The 27,131-nt window shown below is 42.6% G+C and overlaps 1 protein-coding gene across 6 annotated transcripts in view; it reads right to left on the minus strand.

Moving 5' to 3' along the window:
• CUX1 (cut like homeobox 1) overlaps positions 1 to 27,131 on the minus strand; it is a 398,058-nt gene that overhangs the window by 116,234 nt on the left and 254,693 nt on the right. For all 6 annotated transcript variants that reach the window (XM_075904409.2, XM_075904408.2, XM_089772231.1 and 3 more), the window contains exons 10-14: positions 25,648 to 25,752; positions 20,484 to 20,672; positions 9,207 to 9,265; positions 1,238 to 1,286; positions 108 to 204 (exon numbers count right to left, since the gene is read on the minus strand). In XM_075904409.2, coding sequence (XP_075760524.1) covers positions 108 to 204; positions 1,238 to 1,286; positions 9,207 to 9,265; positions 20,484 to 20,672; positions 25,648 to 25,752 — 499 coding nt within the window. The remainder of the gene's footprint in view (positions 1 to 107; positions 205 to 1,237; positions 1,287 to 9,206; positions 9,266 to 20,483; positions 20,673 to 25,647; positions 25,753 to 27,131) is intronic.

The following is a 27,131-nucleotide window of genomic DNA, read 5'->3' on the forward strand; positions in this document are numbered from 1 at the left end:
TTAATCTTTCTGTCACACACTAGCTTGGGCTCTCATCTCACATTCACTCTCCTTTCCCCCCCAGACAGTAAACGAAGTATCACAGCAGAAAAATCACATCTACCTACCGCTCAGGTCACTATTAGTGATACGCAGTGTGGCATTCTCAGACTGCAATGAGCGATTTTTCTCCAGCAGCAACACCTCCAGTGGTTTGGATGCATCCTAAATACAGTCAAAATGTGAGGTTTGTTTTCAGGTTAGCCATGAAGGTATTAAACAATTTAAGTGGGTCACTCAGCTATTGTAAAAGACCTCAGAAGAAAGCACTTGATTTTTCCATGACTGAGGCTGTACAATTCATCATGCATATATTTATGTGAATGTTCAGAGGCTACTGAACTTTCTATGTAAATCACTCACCAATCTCGTTAAGTTCTGTTAATCTTATGTACTTTTTAAAAAAATTGTGCTAGTATAGTTTCCAATGAATAACTAAAAGCTGTTCTAATTTGAGTAAGTATTAGTATTTCTGCTTCGTAGAAGAATCCACTACATTGGTATTTTATACTTCCTTCAAAAGCTATGTGTTTCAGTGCAAATGGGCCACATGATCATAAATTAAATCAGCCACAGAAATTAGCCATTTACCTTCCACTAAATATCTAACCCTGTATCATCAAAAAGCATATTAAAAAATAATCCTCTTTACCCCGGTATATTGATATTCAGTTTGGATTTCAGAAGCAGGAATCCAATACATAACCTTTGATCTTAAGTGAGATTAGCATACTAAAGTTTATTAGACGATTCTACTCCTCTCTCATGTTTAAAGGTTTCCTTGTTTTCTTTTGTGAATCGAATATTCAAGGCTATTCAATAAGAAAAAATTGCTGAACAAGGTTTTCAGCCTAATATTAGTCCAATAATTATCCACGTTTCGGTTTAGTTGTGTTCCAGAGCTAGCATCTTTAAAATATTCAGGTTGTTCACTTACATTCCACCTGAAATGTCTTTCCTTGCCCTTGACCTCTTGAAAGAAATTTAATTAATAAGCAAAAATGATCAATTCAGCTTTTATAAATGGGGCTTGAGAAGCCAATGATGACCTTGTGTACCACCACATTTTAAGGACACTGAAAAGCATCAAGTTTACAGATCCACAGGAAATTGTTCATGCTTATCCCAGGTAACACAAAAACAATATTCGCTAGCTGAATGAGAGAAAGAATTAAGAAAACAAAAATAGATTCAGTACCTGTGCACCAGATCCCTCAGACGGTGCAAATTCCATTGACTTCAGAATACTGTAAAGGGTACAAAAATGAGTTATTTTCTAGTTCTTCCTTTCATAAGAATTCCACTAATGAGCATTAACATAATAATTTCCTACTCTCCAGGAACACCGTAAGTGATAACTTTGACAACTTTCCTTGCAGTAATATAATCTGATAATGAATACAGAATAACTATTCCAACCAGTTATTGGATAAGAAAATTTTCTCAAGCGTCCTCTAAATCATTCTATATACAATCCCACCAGGCCAGTTTAGAGCATAAATTTAAAGGTTAATAAGGATATAACATTTTAAGCTGTCAGAAACAATATAAATTTATCTGTGAAGCTTGAAGGGAATGAAAAAGTTATAACAAAGCAACGAAACAGAATATCGCCATCACAGTTATTATAATACTGTATATAAAACACAACAGCTTACATATAAAAAAGCACAAATTATTTTTCCAACTAATGCACTACAGCTAAAAAGGCAGTTCTTCATTTTAATAACCTTCCATTCTACAGTATGGGGAAGACTGAGTGTTCAATATTTCTTAAGATACATGAAAGAACCAAACATTTATAAATACATTCAGAGAAGAATTTGATAATTTCATTTAGTTATGCATCTCTTCTCCACCTACCCAAAGTCTTTTGGTTAGAATAATACTACATAGGAATAAAAACATACCACTCTGTGTTGGCTTTTTAAAGATTGTTTTGCATCTCCCCCTGCAAAACAACAATCCCCTCTCTCCCCCAAAACAAAAACCAGTCACACCTCACCAAAACACAACTCCCACCCATTTAAAACTTACATAGCAGTTTACATAGCATGCTACAAATATTTAATCTTCAGAAGAGCTCTGTGAGGTGGGACAGAATAAGCTCTTCATTTCACAGAAAGGGAATCTACGTCACACAGAGGTTAAGGTCAATATGTTAAGAGGTGTACATTAATTCTGGGTACCACCTTAATGTAGAATTTGACTTTCATTTACTTCCAATGGAGCTGTCTATGTTCAGCACCTCTGAAAATCAGGCCGTAGGTGTCTAATGTTGGGGACCCAGCATCAGAAGTGACCAAAATTTGTGGACACTTGTGAAAATGTTGGTTTTAGTGACTTCGACAAGGACACACAATAAGCCAATAACAAATACAAGCACAAAAGTAATGATTGGGGACCTACCACATTCATGGCTCATATTGGTCAATTTCACAGGCAGAGAATTAAAAAAAAATGTTTCATGATTTCAGCTATTTAAATCTGAAATTTCATGGTGGTATGACTGTAGGGGTCCTGACCCAAAAAGGAACTGACGGAGAGTTGCCAGATTATTGGGAAGTACTACTACCCTTATTTTTGCACTGTTGCTGCTGGCAGTGGTGACAAGCAGCCGAAGAGCGGCAGCTGCTGGCCAGAAGCCTAGCTTTGAAAGCAGAGCTGCCATCAGCAGCAGCGTAGAAATAAGGATGGTGTAGTATGGTATTGTCACTCTTCTGCCCTGCTGCTTGTGGGAGGGGGAGAGAACCATCATCAGAGCTGGGCACCCAGCCAAAAGCTGCTGTTTTCTAGCCACCAGCGTATCTGAAGATCCTTCAGTATATGGCCATGGGGATGTGTGGGGGGGAGGTGAGGGGGTGGGCTGGGGCCTACCGTATTTTAGCGAATATAACCCGCGGGTTATATTCATTTTTACAAACCCCGCACCCTCCCTGTGGGGTATACTCAGGTGCGGGGTATACAAAACTTTCTTTACTCACCTAGGGGTGAGTGCGGGTGTGCGGGAACTGGGAGGTGAGCGTTTCCCCCGCCAGGAGGCTTGGCCTCCGAAAGCTACCATGGGGGTGAGTACTTCCCCGCCCGGATCAGGCTCCCAGGCAGGCGTCATGGGGCACAGTGCTGGGCAGGCCATGCAGCACATGCCTTGGAGAATGCCCCCCCCTGCTCTGAGAGTCCCTCCTGGCTGAGCCTTTGCCAGGCTGGGGTGGGGAGCTGCAAACACCTTTGCCCCTGCAAAGAGCCAGGGCCAGTGGGGAAACTTACCGGGGGGGGGGGGGGGGGGGGAGTGCATCCCCGTAACTTTTTCCCAGCATGGCTCTCCCAGAAGAAGAAGTGGGGGGCAAAGTCTCTCCGGGAACGCTCCAGAGCCGGGGCAGAGGCACAAGGTGGGAGGCTCCCAGCCCGGGCTGATAAAGGAAAGGAGCCCAGAGCCCGGTTCCGGGCGGCGGGTAGCTGCAAATCGCCCGCGCCCCCTGGCAACCCACTTGCAATTTCCGCTGCGCCCCCTTGCAAATCCTCCTTATAGCCCCTTTGCCACACCTTGAGCAGCTGTGGGTGCGGGGCTCGGCGGCCAGCAGCAGCAGAGGGAGGCTGCAGGCGGCCATGGTGCACAGGAGCAGGGGCAGGCAGGAATATATCTGCACCCGAATAAGCCCCGCCCCCGCTGGCTATTCTCGTGAGCAGGGTATACAGGGGTTTCTAAACTCAAATGGCAAAAACCATTAGGTATATCCGCTAAAAGACGGTATTCTCTCCCCACAGCTCGCCACAGGCATGTTGTCTCCTCCTAAACAGTAAGAGCTAGGGCCACCAAATGTGATACACAGCTTCCTCTTCTCTGTCTCTGCTGTCTCAGTTTCTTCCACCTGGACTCCCAGAAAGAGAAGGTGGACAAAGAGTGTCATTGTGCAGAGACGTAACCAGAAAACCTCCAGTTATTGATAAATAACCTTCATTTCTCTCAGGTTGCCTCCACAAACTGAGACTCTTGGAGGACAGCAAGAAGTACTACTCCTTCCTGGGATAGTCAAGCGAAGAGGCCTACTTTAACAAGAAATACAACACTGTTAACATGGGGTGATACAATTTTCTGCTAGTGGCGTTTAGTTTTTTGACCCTGCTGTCATCTAGGACAGAATGAGCTCTTTAGCCCTTCGATCTCACAGCAACTGCAGCTACAACCAATGAGAATGGAGCAGGATGAGTGTGGGAAAACTCAAATCTTTCTTGAAGATCGGGGTCATTTTCACACAGTTTTTTGCACACAAAGGTTAAGTCTATACAGTCAGTGGAAATGAGTCTCTCAGCGTGGGTCAACGGACTTAGGCTACAGTTCTAAGAAGAGCGGTGTAGACAGCGCTTTGAAATTCTGGCTCAGGCAGGAAGGATGGACGCGCGCGCGCGCGCGCGCACACACACACACACACACACACACACACACACACACACACACGGACCTTTTGTGGAGAAGTAAAGGATGATTATCTCTCCAGGTCTATGGGGAAGCTCCGTCCACAGATCTGTGAACTCATCCTGAGTCTCTCAAAAAACTGGTAACGAGTCTTGATGAGGAAAAGATCCTGGGATCCTGCAACTCAAATCTCAACATACAGCAGGAGGAAAACTCCTCCTTCTGAAGCCCTGAGAGGAGCAGAACATTACTCTAGGTGGGAAATATGGAAGGATATAGACATGGATGATTCAGTATGTGTAGGGTCTCAGCTCTGAGAGATGCCATTTTGGTGCTGAGGCTCATGTGAGTAGCCTACAGGTCCTAGAGAGTAGAGGAAAGAAGCTGGGAAGTCTTCCTGTTCCAGATCACAGAGTAGGGCCAATTTAGTTCCTTCTGGAGAAAAAACTGCCCAAAGAACACTAAACACTAACCCTATGCCTAAGGGACTGCAGAACTGGAGATCTGAAGCCCTTTGGGAAAACAAATTATTCCGGGAATCAGTCTGAACAGAACCAGAGAAGTTTATATTAACAGCCCAGTATTTTTTCTACCCTTGAAATCCAGTGATTTTTGCGTTTTCTTTTCTTTGAGAAAGTGAGTTCTATTATTGCTACTATTTAAACATCTCTTCTTGCCACCATGTCCCAGAGCTGCAAAAAAGAGGCTTAGGAGCAAGTTGGTACCAGAAACAAGCCAACAAGATCCATTATAGCTGAAGTTTCACTTTCTGAGGCAATGGAGTCGTTGGAAGGTGGAACTCCAGAAGTGGTAGAACCAAAGGAGGTAGCTTCCTAGTGCATTTTGAAGGACAATGTAGAAATGTGAGTTTAACTCCATTCAAACTACTACTTCGATGTGTGCAGGTTTTCAGAACTCAGCTGTAGTCATCACAACACATGAACAGTTTGTTTTCTATGGTTTTAGGAAGCTTGTACTACTGCTTCTCAGGCTGAACTTGTTTTATGGCTAACAGGAGATTTTCCAGCTCCACTGCCTTTCGCATGCACAAAATGTCCTTACAGACAAGCAAACAAAAGCATTTAGCTGTTGTTGACTGTTATGTTTTGGTCACACACATGGCAATACATTAAAGTGGCCATGCATTTCTCCCTTTTTGATTCTATTTTAAAAAATTATATTCTCAATCAAAGCCATTCTTTATCTTTGAGTCACTGTGACTGTGTTATATAGGATCAGGAGGGTCCATGTAACTTCAGTACCAGTCTCCTGGTAGTAGGGAGTTGAGAAAACTCAGCAGCCCCTTACTTCTTTTTCATGGGACACTTGTTACAGGCATCCTCATCCCCCTCTGTGCTTCTCTCAGCCTTGTGACTATCTTTCCAGTAGTACTAGTGGGGGCAGTTGATTTCTTTTGATGGTGGCCCTTTAAAAGTTGTCACTTCCCCTATAAAGACCACAGCCACCAGCAGTGTTCCCTCTAACATTTTTTATCCGTGGGTGGGTTGAATTTTCTTTTGGGAAAGTTGAAATTTCTTATGTGCAACACCAATATTGAGGTAGTGGGTGGATGTGCACCACCGATACAAACAAAATAGCCCCCCCAAAAAACTCAAAGGCTATGTCTACACTGGCCCCTTTTTCGGAAGGGGCATGCTAATTTTGAAAGTGGGAATAGGGAAATCCGCGGGGGATTTAAATATCCCCCGCGGATTTAAATAAACATGTCCGCCGCTTTTTTTCCGGCTTGGGGAAAAGCCGGAAAAAAAAGCGTCTAGACTGGCCCGATCCTCCGGAATAAAGCCCTATTCCGGAGGATCTCTTATTCCTACTTTGAAGTACTTGCTACTTCTGACTCATAAGAACCATAACTCAACCATATAGCAAAAGATCTGGCCTTAATGCAATACAATTTACCATGTGTTAATTAGTAACACAGGGTTTTTTAAAAAAATCATTAAGATAAGAGTTTTAGATATCTGCCTCACTCAAAAAAAAAATCTGTTAAAAGAATTTTTCTTTCTTATTTTAAGCCATTAACACCTATGTAAACTTTGTTTGAAAGGCAATCATGCAAAGGTCCTTCTAGTAACCTCCCCATGCAGTCTGCTTCTCCCCCCAGCCCTTCCAACCCAGTCAGGCAAGGACTGCAGTGAGTCAGGACACTCCAAACAAACTCCCCCTTTCACCTCCACCTCACTCCACAGATGCCAGCACCCACCCACCCCGTTTTCCCCACCTACCCCTGTGCTATCTGCTCCCCCCAGCCCAGGTGGAGGCTGGGATAAAATCCTGCTTCTCAAACTAGCAGGCACAGCAATCTGTCCTGTCCTAACTCCAGCTAAAGCACAAATTATCCACACCTCCCTCATTCACAGCACAAACTCACTACCCTCCTGCTTCCACCTCATCCCAATGCTAGCACCCATCCACCCCTTCCCTTCCGTCCACCCCACCTGCCCCATGCAGTCAGCCTCTTATCTCCCCCTTCCCAGGAGGCTTGAAAGTGCTGAGTTTCTGAAAAGACCAACTCTCTGCTGATGTGTATGTCTGGCAAGAAGCCAGAACTATAACTATGGTGGTGTAAACATGCTGGAAGTAGAATGCTTTGTTTTGCAAAAAAAACCCTGCTCCCCAGATTCTCCATTGACCTGTAAGCATGGGCACAACACTCTCCTCTCTGGAGCTGAAGGTTTTCTATGACCAGTTAAAGACTGGATTTTAAGCTACAAAAAATGCAAAATCAAAAAACCAAAACCCCAAATTGATAAAAGGAGCGATGGAGATCTTGCATTGATCTCAAGCTAGGAAACTATTTTTGTATTAAAATTGCTCTTAGCTTGGGAGCCTGTATCTTAAAAATGATAGTCAAAAAGAACTTGTAAGGTACTAATCAAGTGAGAGGTAACTAGTGGTGTCCCCTAGGGTCTGTAATAGGGATGCTACACCTATGCTCATTGGGTAGTTGACTACTCACTCTCCCCTGCCCCGGGGGGGCAGCAGCCAGTTCTGAGGAGAGCCAGCTTCAAAGTCCCTCAGCACCATCTCCATAGGCAGTAGGGAGGATGGGGAGGCTGCTCTGGCAGCACCTCTGTTCGTGCTCTGGCTGCTTATACGACATTTAAAATGCACTCAGAGCTGGCACAAGCCAGGACTGCTCAAGTCCCATCTCGAGCCAAACCACAATCCTTAGTCTGTACTGGGACCAATTCTATGCAACATAGTCATAAATGATCGGGAGAGAGGGGTAAACAGTGAGGTGGCAAAATCTGCAGATACCAAACTGCTCAAGACAGTTAAGTCCAAAGCAGACTATGAGGAGCTTCAAAAGGATCTCACAAAAAACAGCAGATAATTTTAATGATGATGCATGCAAATTAATGTATATTGGAAAACAAACCCAACTATACATATAAAATCATGGGGACTAATTTAGCTGTTACCACTCAAGAGAGAGCTCTTGAAGTCATCGTGGATAAGTCTGTGAAAACATCCACTCAGTTTGAAACAGCAGCCAAAAAAGCAAAGAACATATTAGGAGTAATTAAAAAGGGATAGAGAATAAGACAGAGAATATCTTATTGCCTTTATATAAATCCATGCTATGCCCACATCTTGACTACTACATGCAGATGTGGTCACCTCATCTCTTGAAAAAAAGATACCTTGGCACTCAAAAAAGTTCAGAAAAGGGCAATAAAAATGTTTAGGAGTATGGAATGGCTGCCGTAAGAGGAGAGATTAATAAGACTGGGACTTTTTAGTTTAGAAAAGATGACACTAAAGGTGGGGAGGAATATGATAGAGGTCTATAAAATAATGGCTGGTGTGGAGAAAATAACAAGCAAAAGTTATTTATTTGTTCCCATAACACAGGAACAAGGGGTTACCAAATAAAATTAATAGGTAACAGGTTTAAAAACAAACAAAAGGGAGTATTTTTTCATACAGCACACAGTCAGCTGTGGAATTCCTTGCCACTGGATGTTGTGAGGATCAGGACTTTCACGGGGTTCAAAAAACAGCTAGATAAATTCATGGAGAATAGGTCCATCAATAGCTATTAGCCAGGATGGGCAAGAATAGTGTCCCTAGCCTCTGTCAGAAGCTGGGAATGGGAATAGGGGATGGATCACTTGATGATTCCCTGTTCTGTTCATTCCCATTGGGGCACCCAGCATTGGCCACTGTCGGAAGACAGGACACTGGGCAAGTTGGACCTTTGGTCTGACACAGTATGGCCATTCTTATGTTCTTAATAAGCTCTGACTTATGGAGATGCTGTTCGTGGTTTTACATGAAAACCATAGTATATTTAAAAACTTACTGTAAAACACACAACATATTACAATGGTAAGCAACAGACATGGACTGAAAAGCAAAGAGAGTTTTAAGTGAGCACTCACATTTAACTGATGCTTTCAGTTTGTGTATTTCAATATCCCAAAGATTCTCAACATTTTTCCAGAGAGTGGGCAATAATTTAATAGACAGAATGTTTCATGAACACCTGCCCTATCATTTCCAACTGCATAATATTCCAGTAGCAACTAAGGAGCATAGTTTGAGAACCACTGTGATTTATCACAATTATACTGGGCTCTGGATGCAATTTGAGCCAAAACTCTACTTCCTTGCTTTTTGTGGTTTTGAATTATTCTTTATTGTTCCAAGAATACAGATTGTGGCTTTATTTAACAAGCACCATAAATCTACAGTTTGCAAAGAAATTATTTAACCATTTAACACTTACTTTAATTCTTTCTTAACCTCTTCATAGTCAGCCTGTCCTTTCAGTTTTTCTTCCAGTTGCTTAAAAAGAGAGAAAAATGTAATTATTTTGATTTTTTTGTGGGGCAAAGGGGTAAGCTTTCAAAATACCCTTTAAATTATTTATTTGATACAACAGAGTGCATGAGTCTAGACATACCAGATACCGAATTTACATATAACAGAAAACAAACAATAACTAATCCAATTAAACCAAATTGCCATTGATGCTCTTTTCCTTGTTTACAGAGCACCAAGCATTCATTCATTGGACAGTTGACAATGTGACAATTTATGTAATGCAATAGAGTTACAAACAGATTGTGGGACAAATGGTAAAATTTTGACAAAGCTATTAAGAGTAAAAAAAAGTAGTAGTATTTTGGCACATGCTGCACTACTATTGTACAGTTCTGTCTACGTTCAAGAAGTTATTGACCACAGTGCTTTAGGCTTGCAACACTTGTTCAATGCCTTCTGTCCAAATGAACAGCTGTAGAAAGTGTGTTACAAGCATTACTTATTGCAATAACTAATATGATTAAACACGGAAGAGGATCCAATAAGACTGCACCACAGACTTGCTGAGCAGATCTTTTACACAGGTCTAGCTAAGCTGCTGCAGTTGTACTGGTTTGCCTTCAGTGTGGAGAAGAAGCCACAAGCACTGACTAGGGATATGAAAACAGAGAAGTGGTGAAATGCTAGCAGTTAACCAGATCATTTTATTTTGGGGCCTAGCATACTGGCTTCCTACTGCCGCGGAATCCTGTTGGCCCCTCTGTGGTCAGAGCTGCTGTGGTCCGACATGGCTGGCTGTTGCCAGAGTTCATCAGCAAAGGCTGGTTAACTGGTTAGCATACGCATAAGCCTCATGCTTACCAGTAAACCATTTAACATCCCTAGTGCTGATCCTCCTTACACAACCCACAATACAATGCCATGAATTTGGACATTACCCAAAAGTCAGTGCCCATCACTGTAGGATAAATGCTCCCTAAACTCTAGTGTTATGATTACTGTTCCCAACAAAGCTGTTTGCAGATGCTACATTACTGGTAGACACTGTACAAAGAACTAAAAATACAGTCTAAGCCCCAAAAGAGCCTACAATCTAAATAGATTCCTTGCTTACTATAGATACATCTTAGCCACGCAAGAGAATATCAAGAGAACTGATTTGGCTTACAATATCCACAGAAGCTGGGAGTGCTTTATTTGACTGACTTAATTTTTGTCCAGCTAACTGATCCAAAATGATAACGAAGTATCTGAAGTAAAAATAAATAGGCCCCCTCCACTCCTGCAACTTTGAGAGTAGCAGTGCTATTTTGAAGCATGATGTAGCGAAAGCCAATATATTTACAGCGATAAAGTATAATGTGGCATGAAACAACAATATACTGTGCCAATTTTCCATGCACTGAAAATGTGAGGGCAAAATCTGTACAGAATCCAAAATCTCACTAAACGTCAAACTATTTCTTTTCTTCACTGAACAAATCTACAGTAACAAGAAAAGGCACAAAACAAACTTAACAAGTAAGACAATCAAGAGAAACATATCAGATGGAAAGAGGGTAGAAATGACCAATCTTACAAAGCAACAACTGAAACAGGAAATAATCTTACAACACTCTTTGCTGCTTTACATAATGCAGAATCAACCTGTGGAACTCCTTCCCAGAGGCACTCATGAAGAACAGGTCTTCCACAGGGTTCAAAAAGAGCTAGATAAATTCATGGAGGATAGGCCAATCAATAGCGTCTCTAGCTTCTGTTCATCCGAAGCTGGGAATGCACAACAGGGGATGGTTCACTTGATGATTTCCTGTTTTTGTTCATTCCCACTGAGGCACCTGGCATTGGCTACTGTCAGAAAACAGGCTACTGGGCTAAATGGACCTTTGGTCTGACCCAGTATGGCTGCTCTTATATAACATTAGTTAAATATAAATGCCTCAACAGATTGGATAACTTATCACCTGAGGCTATGTCTAGCCTACATTCCTCTGTCAAAAGAGTAATATAAATGAAGAAAATCAAAAGTGCAAATGAAGCGGAGATTTAAATATCCCATGCTTCATTTGCATATTAGCATCCGATCGGTGTTTCAAAAAAGGGTTTTTCAAAAGGAAAACTACAGTCTAGACAGGGTTCTTTTGGAAAAAAAAGAACTCTTTTTCGAAAGAACCTGTACTCCTGAGTACGTGTTCTTTCAAAAAAGGGTTTTCTTTTCCCCTAAAGAACCCTGTCTAGACTGCGGTTTCACTTTTGAAAAACCCTTTTTTGAAACACCGATTGGACGCTAATATGCAAATGAAGCGCAGGATATTTAAATCTCCATTTGCTCTTTTGATCAGCCTCATTTACATTCCCTCTTTCAGAAGAGGAATGTAGTTTAGATGTGACCTGAGTAAATGGATAGTTCTGCTGACTTTAATGAGACTTCTTCAGAGGGTAAAACTAGCATAACCAGGATTGAAGAAAAGAATGTCCAACTCAGCAATGAACTCCTCATCTCTGGTTCTCATGCCTACCAAAGAAACTAAACGGAAGTAGCCATATTTTCCATTTGACTCAATCTGCATTTTTTTCAACCACACAACATGCATTTATGTGCATTAATAAGAAAAATCTCAAAATTCAAAAGGATCTAAGGATAATTCAGACAATCTAGCAAAATATTCGCACTTGCATCCAGAAGCAGAACTTTTTCTTCTAGAACTCCAACGTGGAATGTACCCTTTTTTTTTTTTTTTAAATGCAAACTTTCACCATCGCTCAGGCCAGGCATTTCTGGTTGTAATTTCAGCCCCTCCTGGCATGTCAATTATACTGTAACCTATGTTCTCAAGATTTGGAAATTCTCTGAAAAACAAAAATGTAGGAACAGAAAATGGCTGCCTGATTCATCATGCTGCACGCTTTTAAACACATCTTTCTGCTGTTCGATATCATAATGTTCAATCCTCATAGCCTCCTTGGTATTTCTTAGGCTATCCGATTCAAATGTTCTTTCTTATAATGCATTTCATACCTATTTCTGTGTACCTGAAATATTTCTGTCCCTTTCCTTTTTTTACCCTTAATTTCCATATTGTAAAAATATGACAGTTTGATCAATTTTGCTGCAATGGCAGTGGCAATGAAAAAGAAACTATCCCATCCTATTAAAAAACAAACAACCCAGAAAAAAGCAGCACAAGATGCTATTATGATATCCACTCAACAAGCAATAAGTTCTAACAAATTATCAGCACTGTGAATTCCAGGAAAGCAGAGTGAATTTTAACTTGTGGAACTCACAGCTCCAAGGATATTAATGAAGAGAGTAGTTTCTTGTGAAGTTAAGAGAATAGAAAATAGGAACATGAATAATCTTTACAGTTATTCTAGTTATGTGAAAAATAATAATGGCTATTGGAGTTAAAAAAACCTTCTACAGTAAATGTGATAAAGTAAGGCACACTTTGGAGCTTTCCTCTGAAGCTGCCAATAATAGCCATTAATGAAGGAACCACACGCAAACTAGAAGGAATAGGACACTGGATTTTGTTCTTGTACAGCAATAACATTTTTTACTCCCTCAAATATCTTCCATGCCGTTCAGAAGAAAAACTTGAAGGATTTCCTGTACATTTTAAACCAGCTCTGCACAGAATGCCATCTCTTTACAAAGTGTGTTCCACATCTGTGTAATCCTTACGTCCAAGGTGAAGCCAGCGACACTTCAGTTCCTTGAGTCATTCGTTTGACCAATTGTTCATATTACAGCTTGAACACAAAGGAAAGTGGCCTTAGTGTACCAGGGAATCTGGCTCAACGTTTACAAACCTGACCGCCCCTGAGGGTAGGGAAAGATACACCTTTCCAGCTCTGCCATTGGGCTTACTGAGAGAGCTGCTGAATCAAGACATCACACTTGGGCCATGTCTCTTTGCCAGCCATTTCTAACAACTTTTTTTGATCCTTCTACAGCCAACACCTCATAACTGATACATTTATGTGATTTAGAACCTGGGGGAGAGGAGGAGGGGCATTACAATCCATCCCTCTTTTGATACTAGCTCCAAGATCCACACATTTTGTGTTATCATATGACATACAGAGACAATCAAAATGTAGATGATTTCGACTGGCTATAAGTTTGACAACAGAAAGCCATATGACAGAATGAAAATAGGGCCATTAATACCAATCTGGTTATTGTGCTAGTTACTATTGCAGGGATATGCTAAGCAGAAAGGCTTTCTTTATAGGAATACTTGTCAAATATAGGTTTTTTTAAAGTTTTTCCAATGACTTCCACTTGTAAGCTAGCCTTAATGTAAGTGTAGTTTTATACAGGTATATTTCAGAAGGTTTTTAAGTATAGCTCTGTGATTGTTACCACAGCCCAAGGCTACAAATCATTATCTACAATTTTTGTTTTCTATGTGAAGCTGTCTCCCTTGCAGCCTCAAACCTACAGATCAATCTTATAAACAGGATGGTTACACTGGAAGATAGTGAACACTACAATGAAGCATTTATACCCATTGGTCCCAAAGGAATGATTGAAACCCCATAATAAATACAGAGATTGCTGCCAAGGAAATTCTGCACTTTTTACTTTTAGCAAAAAATGCAAATAAGCACATCTGACAATACAATCTGTATGTAATCAGACCATTTAGGTATTTGTCATCTCCCCGGCCAATCACTATTGTAAAACATATTGGTGTGCTAATTGTCTCAACCCTGTAAAAAGCACAGCACAAAGCATAATAAAAGGTTTAAACTGTGAAACAGTCCGAAGGAACTAATCTCTTGATCTAAATATCAAGCTGGTTAATTCATACAAAATAAAATGTATTCTACTGTCCCACAAAGTCTAAAAATACTCCACTCAGAAGTATACAAATGTGCTGGAGGCAGTGAAAAATATTTCTTCAAAGTACTTTAGGAAGCACTAGCTGATTAAGAAATCAACTTGCATTTCTTATACAAAAGAACATTAAAATACCAAGTTTCAGAGAATCTACTAGATTGGACCTATTGCTAAAATATTTTAGATTGATTTTAAGTGATAATGCAGAGTACACACACAAACAGTTGATCAACCCAGATCATTTGGTGCCAGGCAGACACAATCTCTTGGCTAACTATGGGTACGTCTAGACTACATGCGTCTGTCACCAGAGGCATGTAGATTAGGCTACCCGACGTAGTAAAATGAAGCGGTGATTTAAATAATCGCCGCTTCATTTAAATTTACATGGCTGCCGCGCTGAGCCGACAAACAGCTGATCGCCACTTCATTTTCCTATGTCTGGTAGCCTAATCTACATGCCTCTGCCGACAGAGGCATGTAGTCTAGACGTACCCTAGGACTACTACTATTTTGCTGGATAGTGGGGAACTTCTGTCTCCAGCTCACAAGAGGTTAATATACTTAGAGTCAGAAAAGCCTTTACACTAGTGGACAGATTCTGATGATTACATCAGATGAAGCAAAGGAAGCAATTTTGAAAGACACTGGAAGTACTGCTGAATTGTTTCATTAAACCGCATAACATTAAAGAATTCCTCCAAGATACAAATAAAGAATATTACTTTAATTTGTGAAACATTCATTTTTTGTGAAGGCAACCATTACAATCTTAGGAAAAATGCAGGACAATGTAGCACTTTAAAGACTAACAAGATGGTTTATTAGATGATGAGCTTTCGTGGGCCAGACCCACTTCCTCAGATCAAATAGTGGAAGAAAATAGTCACAACCATATATACCAAAGGATACAATTAAAAAAATGAACACATATGAAAAGGACAAATCACATTTCAGAACAGGAGGGGGATGCGGGGGGGGGGGAGGGGGAGGAAGGTAAGTGTCTGTGAATTGATATTAGAGGTGGGGAGAGTGGGATGTCTCTTATTTTGAGTTATGGAGCTGCGTAGATGCACTCTTAAGATGCAAGATGCACTCTTAGAGACTCGCAAGAGCTCACAGACATTGACCTCTCCCTCCCATCCCCCATCTGTTCTGAAATGTGATTTGTCCTTTTCATATGTGTTCATTTTTTTTAACTGTATCCTTTGGTATATATGGTTGTGACTATTTTCTTCCACTATTTGATCTGAGGAAGTGGGTCTGGCCCACGAAAGCTCATCACCTAATAAACCATCTTGTTAGTCTTTAAAGTGCTACATTGTTCTGCATTTTACTTCAGCTACCCCAGACTAACACGGCCACATTTCTATCACTATATTACAATCTTAGCTATTCTAGAAGCACTTGTTTTATAATCAAAATGTAAGGTCTCCAAAAAACCTATTTTGATATGGTTCCCTGTACAGCAAAGTTTACATCTCAGATTTTCCAGCACCAAGGAAAAGAAAGGCAATAATGGCACAAACAAGGTAAATTAGATAGAATCAAGATATCAAAGTATTAGCATTAGCTGGCAAACCTAATTATGAAAATTATTGAAATGAAATGCCCTGTCATCAGGTCGGCTAAAGGACCAAACTTAGTCCAATTGAAGTTAACTGTACCTCTGAAGAATGTCAGATTTAGAACAATGTGTCAAGGTTTGCAACTGAGAGCTGAGGCACTTGGATACAGAAGGGCTAGACAGTAACTGCCCAAGCCATGGCTGGCTTAAGTTGGCACTATCAGCCTCTGATTTTGAGGAATGCTAAAATTGCTTACTTCCAAAAACTAAGACATCTTTAATACAATAGCGAAATTAACTGAATTTTCTATTCTCATCTTATAGCTGGTAGAACATTGAAAGAGACAGAAGTCAGCGGAAACTGATTCACAACAGATGTCAGGAAAACATTTCTCATGCTTACTGACAGATCAGAAATGTGTGGAATGGTGCACAAAGACAGGCCATGGAAACAAAAGAGAATGGGGTCATTCAAGAAAGAGTTAGATATACCGTCCTTGTGGTTTTCAGCAAAAGTGCTACTGACTGATATGCTGAATGCCCAGGACTGCAATACTTGCTACAAATAAGATACTATCTTAGGGGGAAAAAAAAAAAGAGTCAAAATGAAAAAAATATGCTCTAATAAGTTTAAAATCCTTCCTTTCACTCCTCATGCTTTCTTGGGTTTGTGCATCCAAAGAAGATAAGTCCCTTTTTCCAGTGGGAGAAAGGCTAGCTGGAAGGCTAGAAATGGCTAGCTGGAATCAGTTACAGGCTGACTGAATGACAGATGTCCTTAACTAAACAGTAATACTGAAAGAAGGCATAACTTAGTCAGTTTTAAATCCTGAAAGGATTTGCTGTGTGCTTTTTGGTTGGTTATTTTTCAGACATATACATAGTACTGTAGTTAGGTTTTTAAATTATCCTAATTACAGTAATTTTACTGTTCTGTGAAAATTAATCAGAAAGGTCTGAACTAAAAACAGTATAAATATAAATGAACTTAAAATATAACTGGAAACAAGCAGAGTGAGTTCAACAAAAAAAAAGTCATTAAAACAAACCCCACAAAATGTCAGTAAAAATGCAATTAAATTACATTCTGAAGAAATGGCTTAGTACGAAGAAAAAAAGTTACTTTCTGTAACTTATTCTTCCAGATATGTTGCACAAATCCATTCCACTCCAGGTCTGTGCATGCTCCAAGAAAAGTCACCGTTCCACTTGTTGATAGCGCCAATACAAAGTGCCAAGCCAACCTGGCACCCCCTCTGTGCCTTTTTTTCTGGAAAAACTCCAACGTAGAGAGGCAGAAGGGTGATGGAATGGACATGTGCAACACATCTCAAAGAACAACATTGACATCGAGTGACAGCACAATCACCAACAGGAGAGAGATGAGAAGTCACTGAGATACCTTGAGTACAGGGTCCATATGGTGATGATTTGGGGAGTACACTGACACCAGCTATCTCTGGAGGGGTCTGAGGTGCAGCCTTGTGTATGAGAAGGCCACGGGCGAGTTAGACACTACCTGAGCCATGGATTGGCCTTGATTAGTAAATTATCTACATAAGAATGGAACTACACCACTAATCTCCCGAGAAAAATTGCCACTACTGCCAAGCTTTCTGTGACCACACACAAAACCACAGACAAACAGAGTATGATGACCAGGAATTGGTGGTGTAAGTGGTTCACTATGAATCTGAGGAAATGTCTGTGTCCTTGGTGTATCGATAAGTTAAAATAGGTATTTCTTAAATCGAGGGGAGATAATGGATGCCATGGTGACCACGTGGAACTTTACTTTCTAGAAATAGTATCGGAGGTGCCACAGATCTAAAAACAGGTCTGAAACCTCCCTTGGCTTTTGGGATTAGGAAATAATGGGAGTAGAATCCCTTCCCTCTTAAATTCTGTAGAAACTCTACTGCAGATCCCACACGAAGGAGAGGCTGAACCTTGTATGTCTAAGCCACGGACTTAGCTGTCAAATCAGCCGCATCTGAAGCAACTTGCAACGAGGCCCTCATCACTGATTTTCCCTGGCTCACCAGTAAGCAGAAGCCTTGCCTACCCTTTTTTGTGGGAGCAAGTCCTTGAATTTCTGCATGCAATCCCACGTTCAAATCATATCGGCCCAATGCTGGTTTGAAATACTGAATTGTGACTCCCTAGTTGAATAATCTTTCCTGCCAAACAAGATTATTTAATTTTCCCAAGTATTGATTTTGGGGCTGGAACCAAGGGAACCTGCCTTTCTCTCCCACTGGCAGCAGATAGCACCAGGGATCTTGCGGGAGGGGAAGGATGAGTGCACAGGAACTCATAACCCTGGGCAAGAACAAAAAATCTTTGTTCAGCTCTTTTGGATGTGGAGGGTAGGGAGGTTCGGATCTGCCAAATGGACTTAGCAAGATCCATAATGGCCTCATTGACAGGCAGGGCAACTTCTGAGTAGGGATGTTAAAATGCAATTAATCAAGTAAACATGTAACTGCTGAAAATTTAAGCATCAGCTCCTGCCTCCCCCCGCCCTCCAAGGCAGAGGCAGGAGCGTGGGGGAGGACAGAGGAGACTCCCTAGGAGCCCGTGCACATGGGGAGACAGCTTTTAAACTGGCTCCTTGTGGCCTACTTCCCCTTCCATGGGGAAGGGGGAATGAGGAGGAGACACGGCTCCTGGAAGCTGGTGTGTGCCAGGAGCTGGCTTTTAAGCCAGCTTCCACAAATACCGGGAGCCTGCGTGTAACTGTGAAGATTAACCGATGAACCCAGGCTTATCGGTTAACTGTTATATGGTTACACTTTCACATCCCTACTTCTGAGCGGCCCAGGGCTGCTAACTTGTCAAACAGGCTATGAGAGGACTCACTACCGCTGCCTGTATGCCCAAACTTAAAGCCACTTTCCTCAGCAAGACCAGTGCCACGTTAGAGATGCTTGCACTGAAGCCAGCCTCCCTTCTGTCCCCAGACACTGATAACACCATCTGTTGTACTGCCAACAATACTGGTATTGATAGGATAGAAAAAAAAAGTCTCTGACAGCAGCAAATGTCTCTGGTGTGGTCATGCTATACCACAGATGTAGACAGCTCTTCTGGTGCTGGACTTGAATGTGCCTGCACAGGTCCCACAGTCGATAATGCCAATGTCTGCGGTATCAAGGCAGAGTGTGCTTTGGTTTAGATCGCATTCCCCTCTGATTCTCATGCCTGGCTGTCTTCGGTGCTGGGGTTCACTCCTCCCCCCCCGGACCATCTGTGTCCTTGGCACTGAGGATGTGATTAATGCCAGGACTTTGGTATGGTAGAAGGAGCAATCCCTGTTGATGTTGAGACATTAGATGCAAAGTCTGACTGGCCTGGCTGAGATGGAACAAAAATTCTAGCCTAGCTTCCCAGTCTTCCTTCTCCAAGGCTCCAAGTCATAGAATCCTAGAACCACAGAGCTGGAAGAGACCTCAGGAGGCCATCAAGTCCAGCCCCCTGCTCTAGGCAGGACCAATCCCAACTAAATCAACCTGGCCAGGGCTTTGTCAAGCCGAGACTTAGACACCTCTAGTCCTTACAGATCTGGCAACGGTCCCCAATGTGAGCTTCTTCCAAGCCCTTTAGGTTGCTCAGGAGGACCACCTTGTTTCAGGAGACACCCAGCTCAGAGCCCAGTGATCAATGCATGCCTTGGAACCAGGGAACCACTAAAACTCTGCTAAAACAATAAGTTACAGAACATCACTAAAATGAGCAAAGACGGACTAAAAACTGGCAACTACCAAAAAGAAGTAAAAGATCATGGAGAGTTTCCACAAGCAAGGATCCCAGTCCCAGCTACTCTCATAGGCAGTAGGAAGGAACTGAACGGGCTTGGAGCTGGCTGGCTGGCCTATGCCAATGTGCTCAACGTGGTGTAGCAGAGGGTGCTCAAGCTTGTCCCAACAGATCCTACTGAGGGAAAAGCGTCCAGTGACTATGCTCAGGCATGCCCACACCTAGAGCTGAATGTACACAGGCAGTCACTCGAAGAACATGCTGTGCCACTCACAACTACAATGCATGATGAAATCTGCATGAGTGAACTACAGGCAGTCCCCGGGTTACGTACAAGATAGGGACTATAGGTTTGTTCTTAAGTTGAATTTGTATGTAAGTCGGAACTGGCTCCAGATTCAGCCGCTGCTGCTGAAACTGACCAGGGACTGACTACAGGAAGCCGGAGGCAGAATTGCTCTGCCCCCAGCTTCCTGGAATCAGCCACTGATCAGTTTCAACAGCGGCTGAATCTCGAGCCTGGGACAGAACAGCTGGGCTGCCAGGTAGGTCCCTGCAGGACCAACCCGGCAGCACCCCAGCCTCTCTACCCCAGGGTCCACAACAAAAGCCTGGTCTGCTGGTGGTGGGGGGGGGGGGGGGCGTACTAGCTGTGCCCCCCTCTCCTCCAGCAGACCAGGGACACGGGGAGCAAAGCCACAGTGGTGGTGGGGTCCCGCGCCTCCCTGGCTTTGCCAGGGCAAAGCCTCAGAGGCGCGGGACCCCTCTGCCTCCCCGGCTTTGCTCCAGGTGTCCCTGATCTGCTGGAGACGGTCCCCAGCAGACCAGGGGCACCCGGAGCAGCTTTTCTCGCCCCGGAGGTCGAGGTGGCGGGACCGCTGCGCTCTGGGCGGTCCCGCTGCCTGCGAGCTCCGGGGCGAGAAAGCCCCGTTCGTAAGTGTGGATCCGACATAAGTCGGATCCGCGTAACTCGGGGACTGCCTGTACTATGTGTTTCCGTTAAGAGCCTTGCTCTGAATAAGGACTGAGCGAACTGTGTTGAATGCCCAACTGATCCTTACTTTAAGTGTGCTGTTCTTGGCAGTCAACTGCTGCTCCAGCTGGGATATCTGGCTGGTGGAGTTCTCACGAAGTTTGGTGAGGCTGCCCTGGAGTCTCTGGACATCTTCGACCAGCTGAGCAATTTCTCGTTCTTTTGCAGCTAGTTCCACCTCCAAGCTAGATCTTGTCAACACCTCTATGGCCTGCTCCTAATGGGAAAGAAATCATATATCAATAAAAGCAGCAAGCTCAAACTGGAAGTCCTTGGATCAGGAGGAAGTGTGGAACTTGATGCCAGATGCTCCTAAGTAGATACGCCACTGACTTACTCTGTAGATTTGGGAAATTAAGCTCCTTATGGCTCAGGTGCTTCATGCATACAATGGGGATAATGGAGAGAACAGACTTATCTACATCGCATGGGTTTTGGGAGGATGCAGGAGTCAATGTCTGAAGAGATACAAAATTCTCCACTTAAGTGATTATTAGTAATGGTGCTTTTCTGGCAATGAAATCTTGTGCTTTAAAAAATAATCAGATAGGATGCCATTTTGGAAGAATAGGATTCTATGTTCCAATCTAGGGAGCACGATCTAACCCAATACTTGGTGTTCCCACAGCAATCCTCATTCCAAGACTGCTAAACGAATGTACAATTTCTAAGGAATAAAATCGCACAAATATGCTAATGAAGTGAGTATCCATTTTACTATTCGATTAAGTGCACCCCCCAAGCAACATGCCAAAACACACACCATGAATCAGTGGTGAAAATTCAACCCAGAAATACTGACATCCTGTCCCTCTTATTACAGCAAATGGCGCTGCCGGATACTGGATACCCATGTACTTTCTAGAGCAGAAATAAACTAAATGCCTTTTCCATATCTTCCCAACCCTTAGCTTGAGTTCCAATGTCTATATAATAGTGCTGTATCTCACACAGAGAGCTGGAAGTCTGAACAGCAGTTAACAATGCCCTCCTATTATAGTGAATTATACTTTTTACCTTGAAAAAAAACCTTTAATTTGGTTGCGTTAAACATCACAAGTTGTGTAACTGTCTAGTGCATATCTCTGTTGAGACCAGAATACAGTTTGAAATAAGATAGATAATGATCATTTTTATCCTGCAGTAGCTGTCACATTAACTATGAATGGAAGCGCACAAGTCCTATTAAATACAAGAAAAACCTAATACTAGAATAATAAGATGCAGAAATATAAACTGGGAACAGACAGGTAATTCAATATCCAGGCTTTTATTCTGACCTTTTGTTTATACTATTAGGCCTAGAATTCTGCTCTGGTTGGCTTCAGTGAGAAGTTCCCAGGGCTCATAAACAATTTTTCAGACTTTCTGGTTTCTGATGACTGTACCAAAAATTACTTTTAAGGCAACTATGTATTCTACTGTACAATATGGAGGGGAGAACATATTTGGTTCATAATATAAAGTAGCACGATTTTGCTTGATTAGTCAGTTGCAACCAGAGCCAATTTTCCATTTAAGGTAAACAATACTTAAGTTACCATTCACCTTGATAGGCTAAACTCCAAAGGAATTGTCCTTTTAAATTAGGTGGTTATTGAGCCAGAAAAAAACCGACGAATGTAATAGTCTGTGCCTGGACAGTGAAACAGATAAAGGAATTGTGTGACCCATCTCCCAAAACAAAACAAGTGTATCTATTACATAAATTGACAAGTAATAGAAATGTAGCCTTCAATTGTATCCTTTGGTATATATGGTTGTGACTATTCTCTTCCACTGTTTGATCTGAGAAAGTGGGTCTGGCCCACGAAAGCTCATCATTTAATAAACCATCTTGTTAGTCTTTAAAGTGCTACATAGTCCTATAATTTGACAAGTGTTTGTTTGTGCAAAATAAACTTCTCAATTACCTATAGATACCACATTTGCATAAACAATCCTGCCACTTAACTTATCTGAATGCACTACTTTTTACACTGGAATAACGGGGTGAAAGGTTTAAATAATTATTTTTGTTTTCATCGGAAAAAAAATCATGACTATTATGATTAGAGTTCATAAAAAATATTGGGTAACAAAATTAAAATTGAGTCACTTATTCAACTGTCATTTTAGGTCAAAGAAAATTTTTATTGTTGCAAATCACAAAATAATTCAAATTAGTTATGGAAAGAGTAATGGAAGCTTTACGAATTTCCAATTCAAATTTACTATATACGGTAATTTTCTATAGAAATGAATAATGTTTAAAGTTGAAATCCTATAACTTTAAAACTGTTCTCTTCTACTTTCCTTTTGCAAGCACATTACTGTACTAACAAATTCTATATATTGAATTTCTTCAACTTTCCTATAAGTGTAATCTACTCAGAATGACTTTGCCTGGGTCAGTGACAGGCCTCACCCGCTAGTTTTAAAATACTTAGTGGAAAACAAGGAAGAGTGCATATTGTATCAGTTTGCTAATTTTTTCCTATTTGCTTATGAACTAACTTGATATAATATGACATATTTGGTGAAAGATACAACACAGTCTAAGACAGAGGTGGGCAATCATTTTTGGAGGGGGCCACTCCAAGGTTTTGGAAAGTGGTCAAGGGCTGCACTTTTCTGTGGAGGAGATGCAGGGTCTAGAATGGAGGTTGGGTGCAGAAGGGCGCACGGGATAAGGGACTGGGGTGCAGGAGACGGTGAGGTCTGAAGGGGAGTTTGGGTGAAGAAGGGGGTTGTGACCTGGGTCAGGAGATTGGGATGTAGAGTCAGGAAAGGAATATGGGTGCAGGAGCGGATTCTGGCTTGGGGGAGGGGCTCTAGGAGGAGGTGCAAAGTCTGGGAAGGAGTTATGACCTGGAAGAAGGGGAAAAGGGAGTGCAGACTGCAGAGGGTTTGGATGGTGATCTGGGTCAGGTGTAGAGGGGGTCCAGGGTGTGGGAGGGAGTTGTGATCTGGGTGCAGAGGGTTCAGATGGTGACCCGAGGGAAGGAGTTGGCGTGCAGAAGGGTGCAAGAGGCAGGCTCTGGCTCGGAGGTGCTTACATAAGTGTCTCCTGGCCAGTAGCCCTGGAGCACCCCCAAGGCAGGCCGGGGTCCCTGCCTGCTGCAGCCCAACATCACTTTAAATTGCAGACTTGTCCCTCCACGTGGCTCTCAGCTCCTGAACGGGGGAGAGGCTTGTGCCGACTCCATATCCGAGGCCAATCTCTCAGCTTTCCAGCCACCAGAAGCTGAGAGACTGGCTGGGGTCAGTTCCTATTGACCATTTGTTTCCAGCCAATAGGAGCTGAGAGATTGGGCTAGGGGCAGGGAGATCACAGGAAGCCTTCCCCCCTCTCCAAGCAGAGGCAGAGAGCTGCACGGACTGTGCTTTAACCCACGGTAGCTGTGTGCCTGACTGTCCCAATAGGGCGGTCTGTGGGTTGGATCCGATGACTTGGCGGACTGCCGGGCCGTATTTTGCCCAGTCCTGGTTGAAGATGTAATTTTAAAAACTTTCTTTTAGAGTAGGGACTAGCAAGATCTATGGGCCACATCTAGCCCGTCAGGCTGCTGGATATGGCCTGTGGGCTACTCCGCCAGGCCCCTCAGACACAGAGCAGCCCCATGCCACTTTAAGCCACTAGGCGATGACAGATTTTGCTGGAGGGGAGGAGGTGGAGCATGCAAAGCCTCTCCCTGCCCCAGGAGGAGAGCCTCAGAGAGTAGCCAGCCATTTTGAGTAGCCTGGGACTGTGGCAGACAGGGAGCCTGCCTCAGGGTCCTGCAGGGCTGCTGGCTGGGAGCCGCCTAGGTAAGCACCTCCTGGCCAGAGCCTGCCTCTTGCACCCCAATCCCTCTCTCTCCTCCACTGCCTGCCCGAGGCCACCGCACCCTCCTGTACCAGGTCATCACCCAAACCTCTGCACCCCGTCCCTCAGGTCATAATTCCCTCCCTGACCTGAACCCCCTTCTACATCCCTCCCCCGGGCCAGAATCCTCTCTTGCACCCATATCCCCACCCCAAGTCTCTGCCCCAGATGACAACCTCCTCCTTCATCCAAACTCCTTCTCAGACCTCACACCTTCTCCTACACTCTAGTCCCCTATACTAACCTCCCTTCTGCACCCAGCCTCCATAACAGACCCTGCACCCTCTCTGTGGAAAAGTGCAACCCTTGACCACTTACCAAAATCTTGGAGAGCCCCCCATCAAAAAGTATTGCCCACTCCTGTACTCAAGCCATATGCTAAGAACAGTACAGTAATTACTTCTTTAACACGTGCCCACTTAACATGTTTTCGCAATAGCACGATTTTTTTTTTAGGGAACATTTTTCAAATAACACGACCGTCCCCGAAATAACATGAAAATAATCAAGTAGTGGACTACTTCGCACGGCAGTATAAGCTGGTGAAAACAGTGGTAATACGCATGAGCAGATGAATTCACATGGTCACAGCGCTCCTCCGCTCACTCACGTGTTTATCTTTGTGTTTTAACAAACCGCGGTGACCTGTGTTGCTAGATATCTAATGTTGACGACCCAGCACCAATAAAAAATTGACTTTGCCGCCACCACCACCTGAAACGCAACCCCCAACCTTTTCCATTATTTTTAAATGGGAAAATTGACACCCCCGCCCCCCCATAGCATGTTTTCGCTTAGCACGAACATTTTCAGAAACGCATGTATAGTGTTAAATGAGGATTTACTGTATGCTACTGCACATGATGCTGTGATAGGCCTCTAGTGCAATGCTAAATAAATTGGCTAGTTGAGGTCACATGGCCTACCTACAGCCTCATGTCTGTCTATGTACCTATTGCAAGTTGATGTCCTACCAATTCAAGCCTTGCTGCGTGGCATTGCTTAATTTTTTCAGCAGTCGCAGCTTCTATCGATTTGAAAGAGTCTCTGATAGCTGCTGCTATCTACCTGGACTCCCCAATCAGTAGCTGAGAGCTGCCCAGATCATACTAGCATCCAAAGAGCAGGTGGGATTTCCACTTCAAAGCTCCGTCTTTCCCTCCAATCTCAATGAATAGTTTGTCCAACAAAAACGTAACCGATTTACAGTTCCCAGGAACACAAGTCTGGTTCAGTTAAAATATTATTCCAAACAGATATTTTTATAACTGTGAACATAAGCTGAAAGAGCTGGACTGCAGGAATGTCAGAAACCTGTAAGAGTAAGTAAATATTTTTTTCTCACCACATCAGGTGCCTTCTGGATCTGCGTAGCAAGTTGGAGAGATTTGTTAGCTGACGAGAGCTGCTCCCTTAAGGTCTCTGCCTCTCTCTGAGCCACCTCTGCCCTCTGAAGGAAATGAAAAGGAGGTGAAAAGAGAAAGTACATTTAGTTTAACAACTGACAATTATTACAAGAACATTCATCAATTCATGCCTGGCTGGCTATAATTGATTTTCCTAAACACTGAACCTAATAAATGTTAGGAAAAATACATAGAATGTGATGGATTTTTATTTTAAACAGTACAAGGAAGAAATAATTGAGCGATTATGACAGTAATTTAACGCTAGGAGCAAGGAATCCCCTGCTGATAGTAATGCTGTGGCCCACTGAATTTCCCAGACTGAATAAATACAAGTGGAAATGGAGTCTCCATATTCAATTTCTTTCTATTCTTCTAGACCAAGCAGATTTTATTGCAGGATTCCTCGTGGGAATAATTCTCACGGGTAAGCACTGAATTAAAAGACAGTCTGGCTATTCTCCCTAACAAATACAAATGTTGTAAATGTTGTGGGTTGTTTTTCTTCGGCAATTATTTGCCAAAAATTGAGTTGTGAAGTTTTGTCTTTTCAGCTGCTCTATTTATGGACAATATTTAACACCTCCCCCTAAATTCAACAACTTTGCATAGAGCGGATACCAATCACCAACAATTTCAGACATGTCTGATAAGTTTTTGAGGGGCAAGGAACGTGCAGCACTGCAGGATCCTAATCATGATTGGGGCTCCCAGTCACTACTGCAATAATTAATAAATAATAATTAAAAAGATGAAAAAACATAGGTTTCAGGGGAAAGACTGTCCGCACAGGAGTTTGGGTGGGGATTGATTGATGACAGGTGACTTCACAGGGCATGTGGGGAAAAAAGTGTTTTCTATTATTTGTTCCAAGTTTCAATTAAGAAAAACAGCATAAAAATCTAATTATTTTTAGACCACACACCACCTTTGACTTATTAGGAGTAAAAATGATGCTTATCCACCCTGATTACCACCTGCACCCTCTGCCCCCCCTCCCCCATTAAAATGTCACTCCTCTTGCAGGAGAAAGCAACTACAGTCATCTTCTATGCCCACTGCTCAGACCACATCCCTCCAGTTTCTGAATGCCTGAGTAGGTTTGGTCCTGTGTCCAGATGAAGATACTAAATACCACTGTGCAAATGCTGCTCTTATCTATACCACAAGCTTTGCATCTCTGATCCAACTTGTTCCCTTTACTACCCCAGTGATGCACACTCTGTTTTCTTATCTGACTCTCACTTCCACACATCCCTTTACACCTGGAATGAGCTTCCTACTTTTGTGCATTATATTCCCTCCCTCTTCAATAAATCCCTCCTGCAAGATCCACAAACTAGCAAAACCCAAGTCCCTGTAGCCATTTTCTGTCCTTATCTGCCTTTCAAATTCTGACACTGAACAACAACTGTGTCTTAAT

This window comes from Pelodiscus sinensis, chromosome 21 (assembly GCF_052426305.1).
Source record: "Pelodiscus sinensis isolate ZL-2025 chromosome 21, ASM5242630v1, whole genome shotgun sequence".
In the NCBI taxonomy this organism is placed as follows: Eukaryota; Metazoa; Chordata; order Testudines; family Trionychidae; genus Pelodiscus; species Pelodiscus sinensis.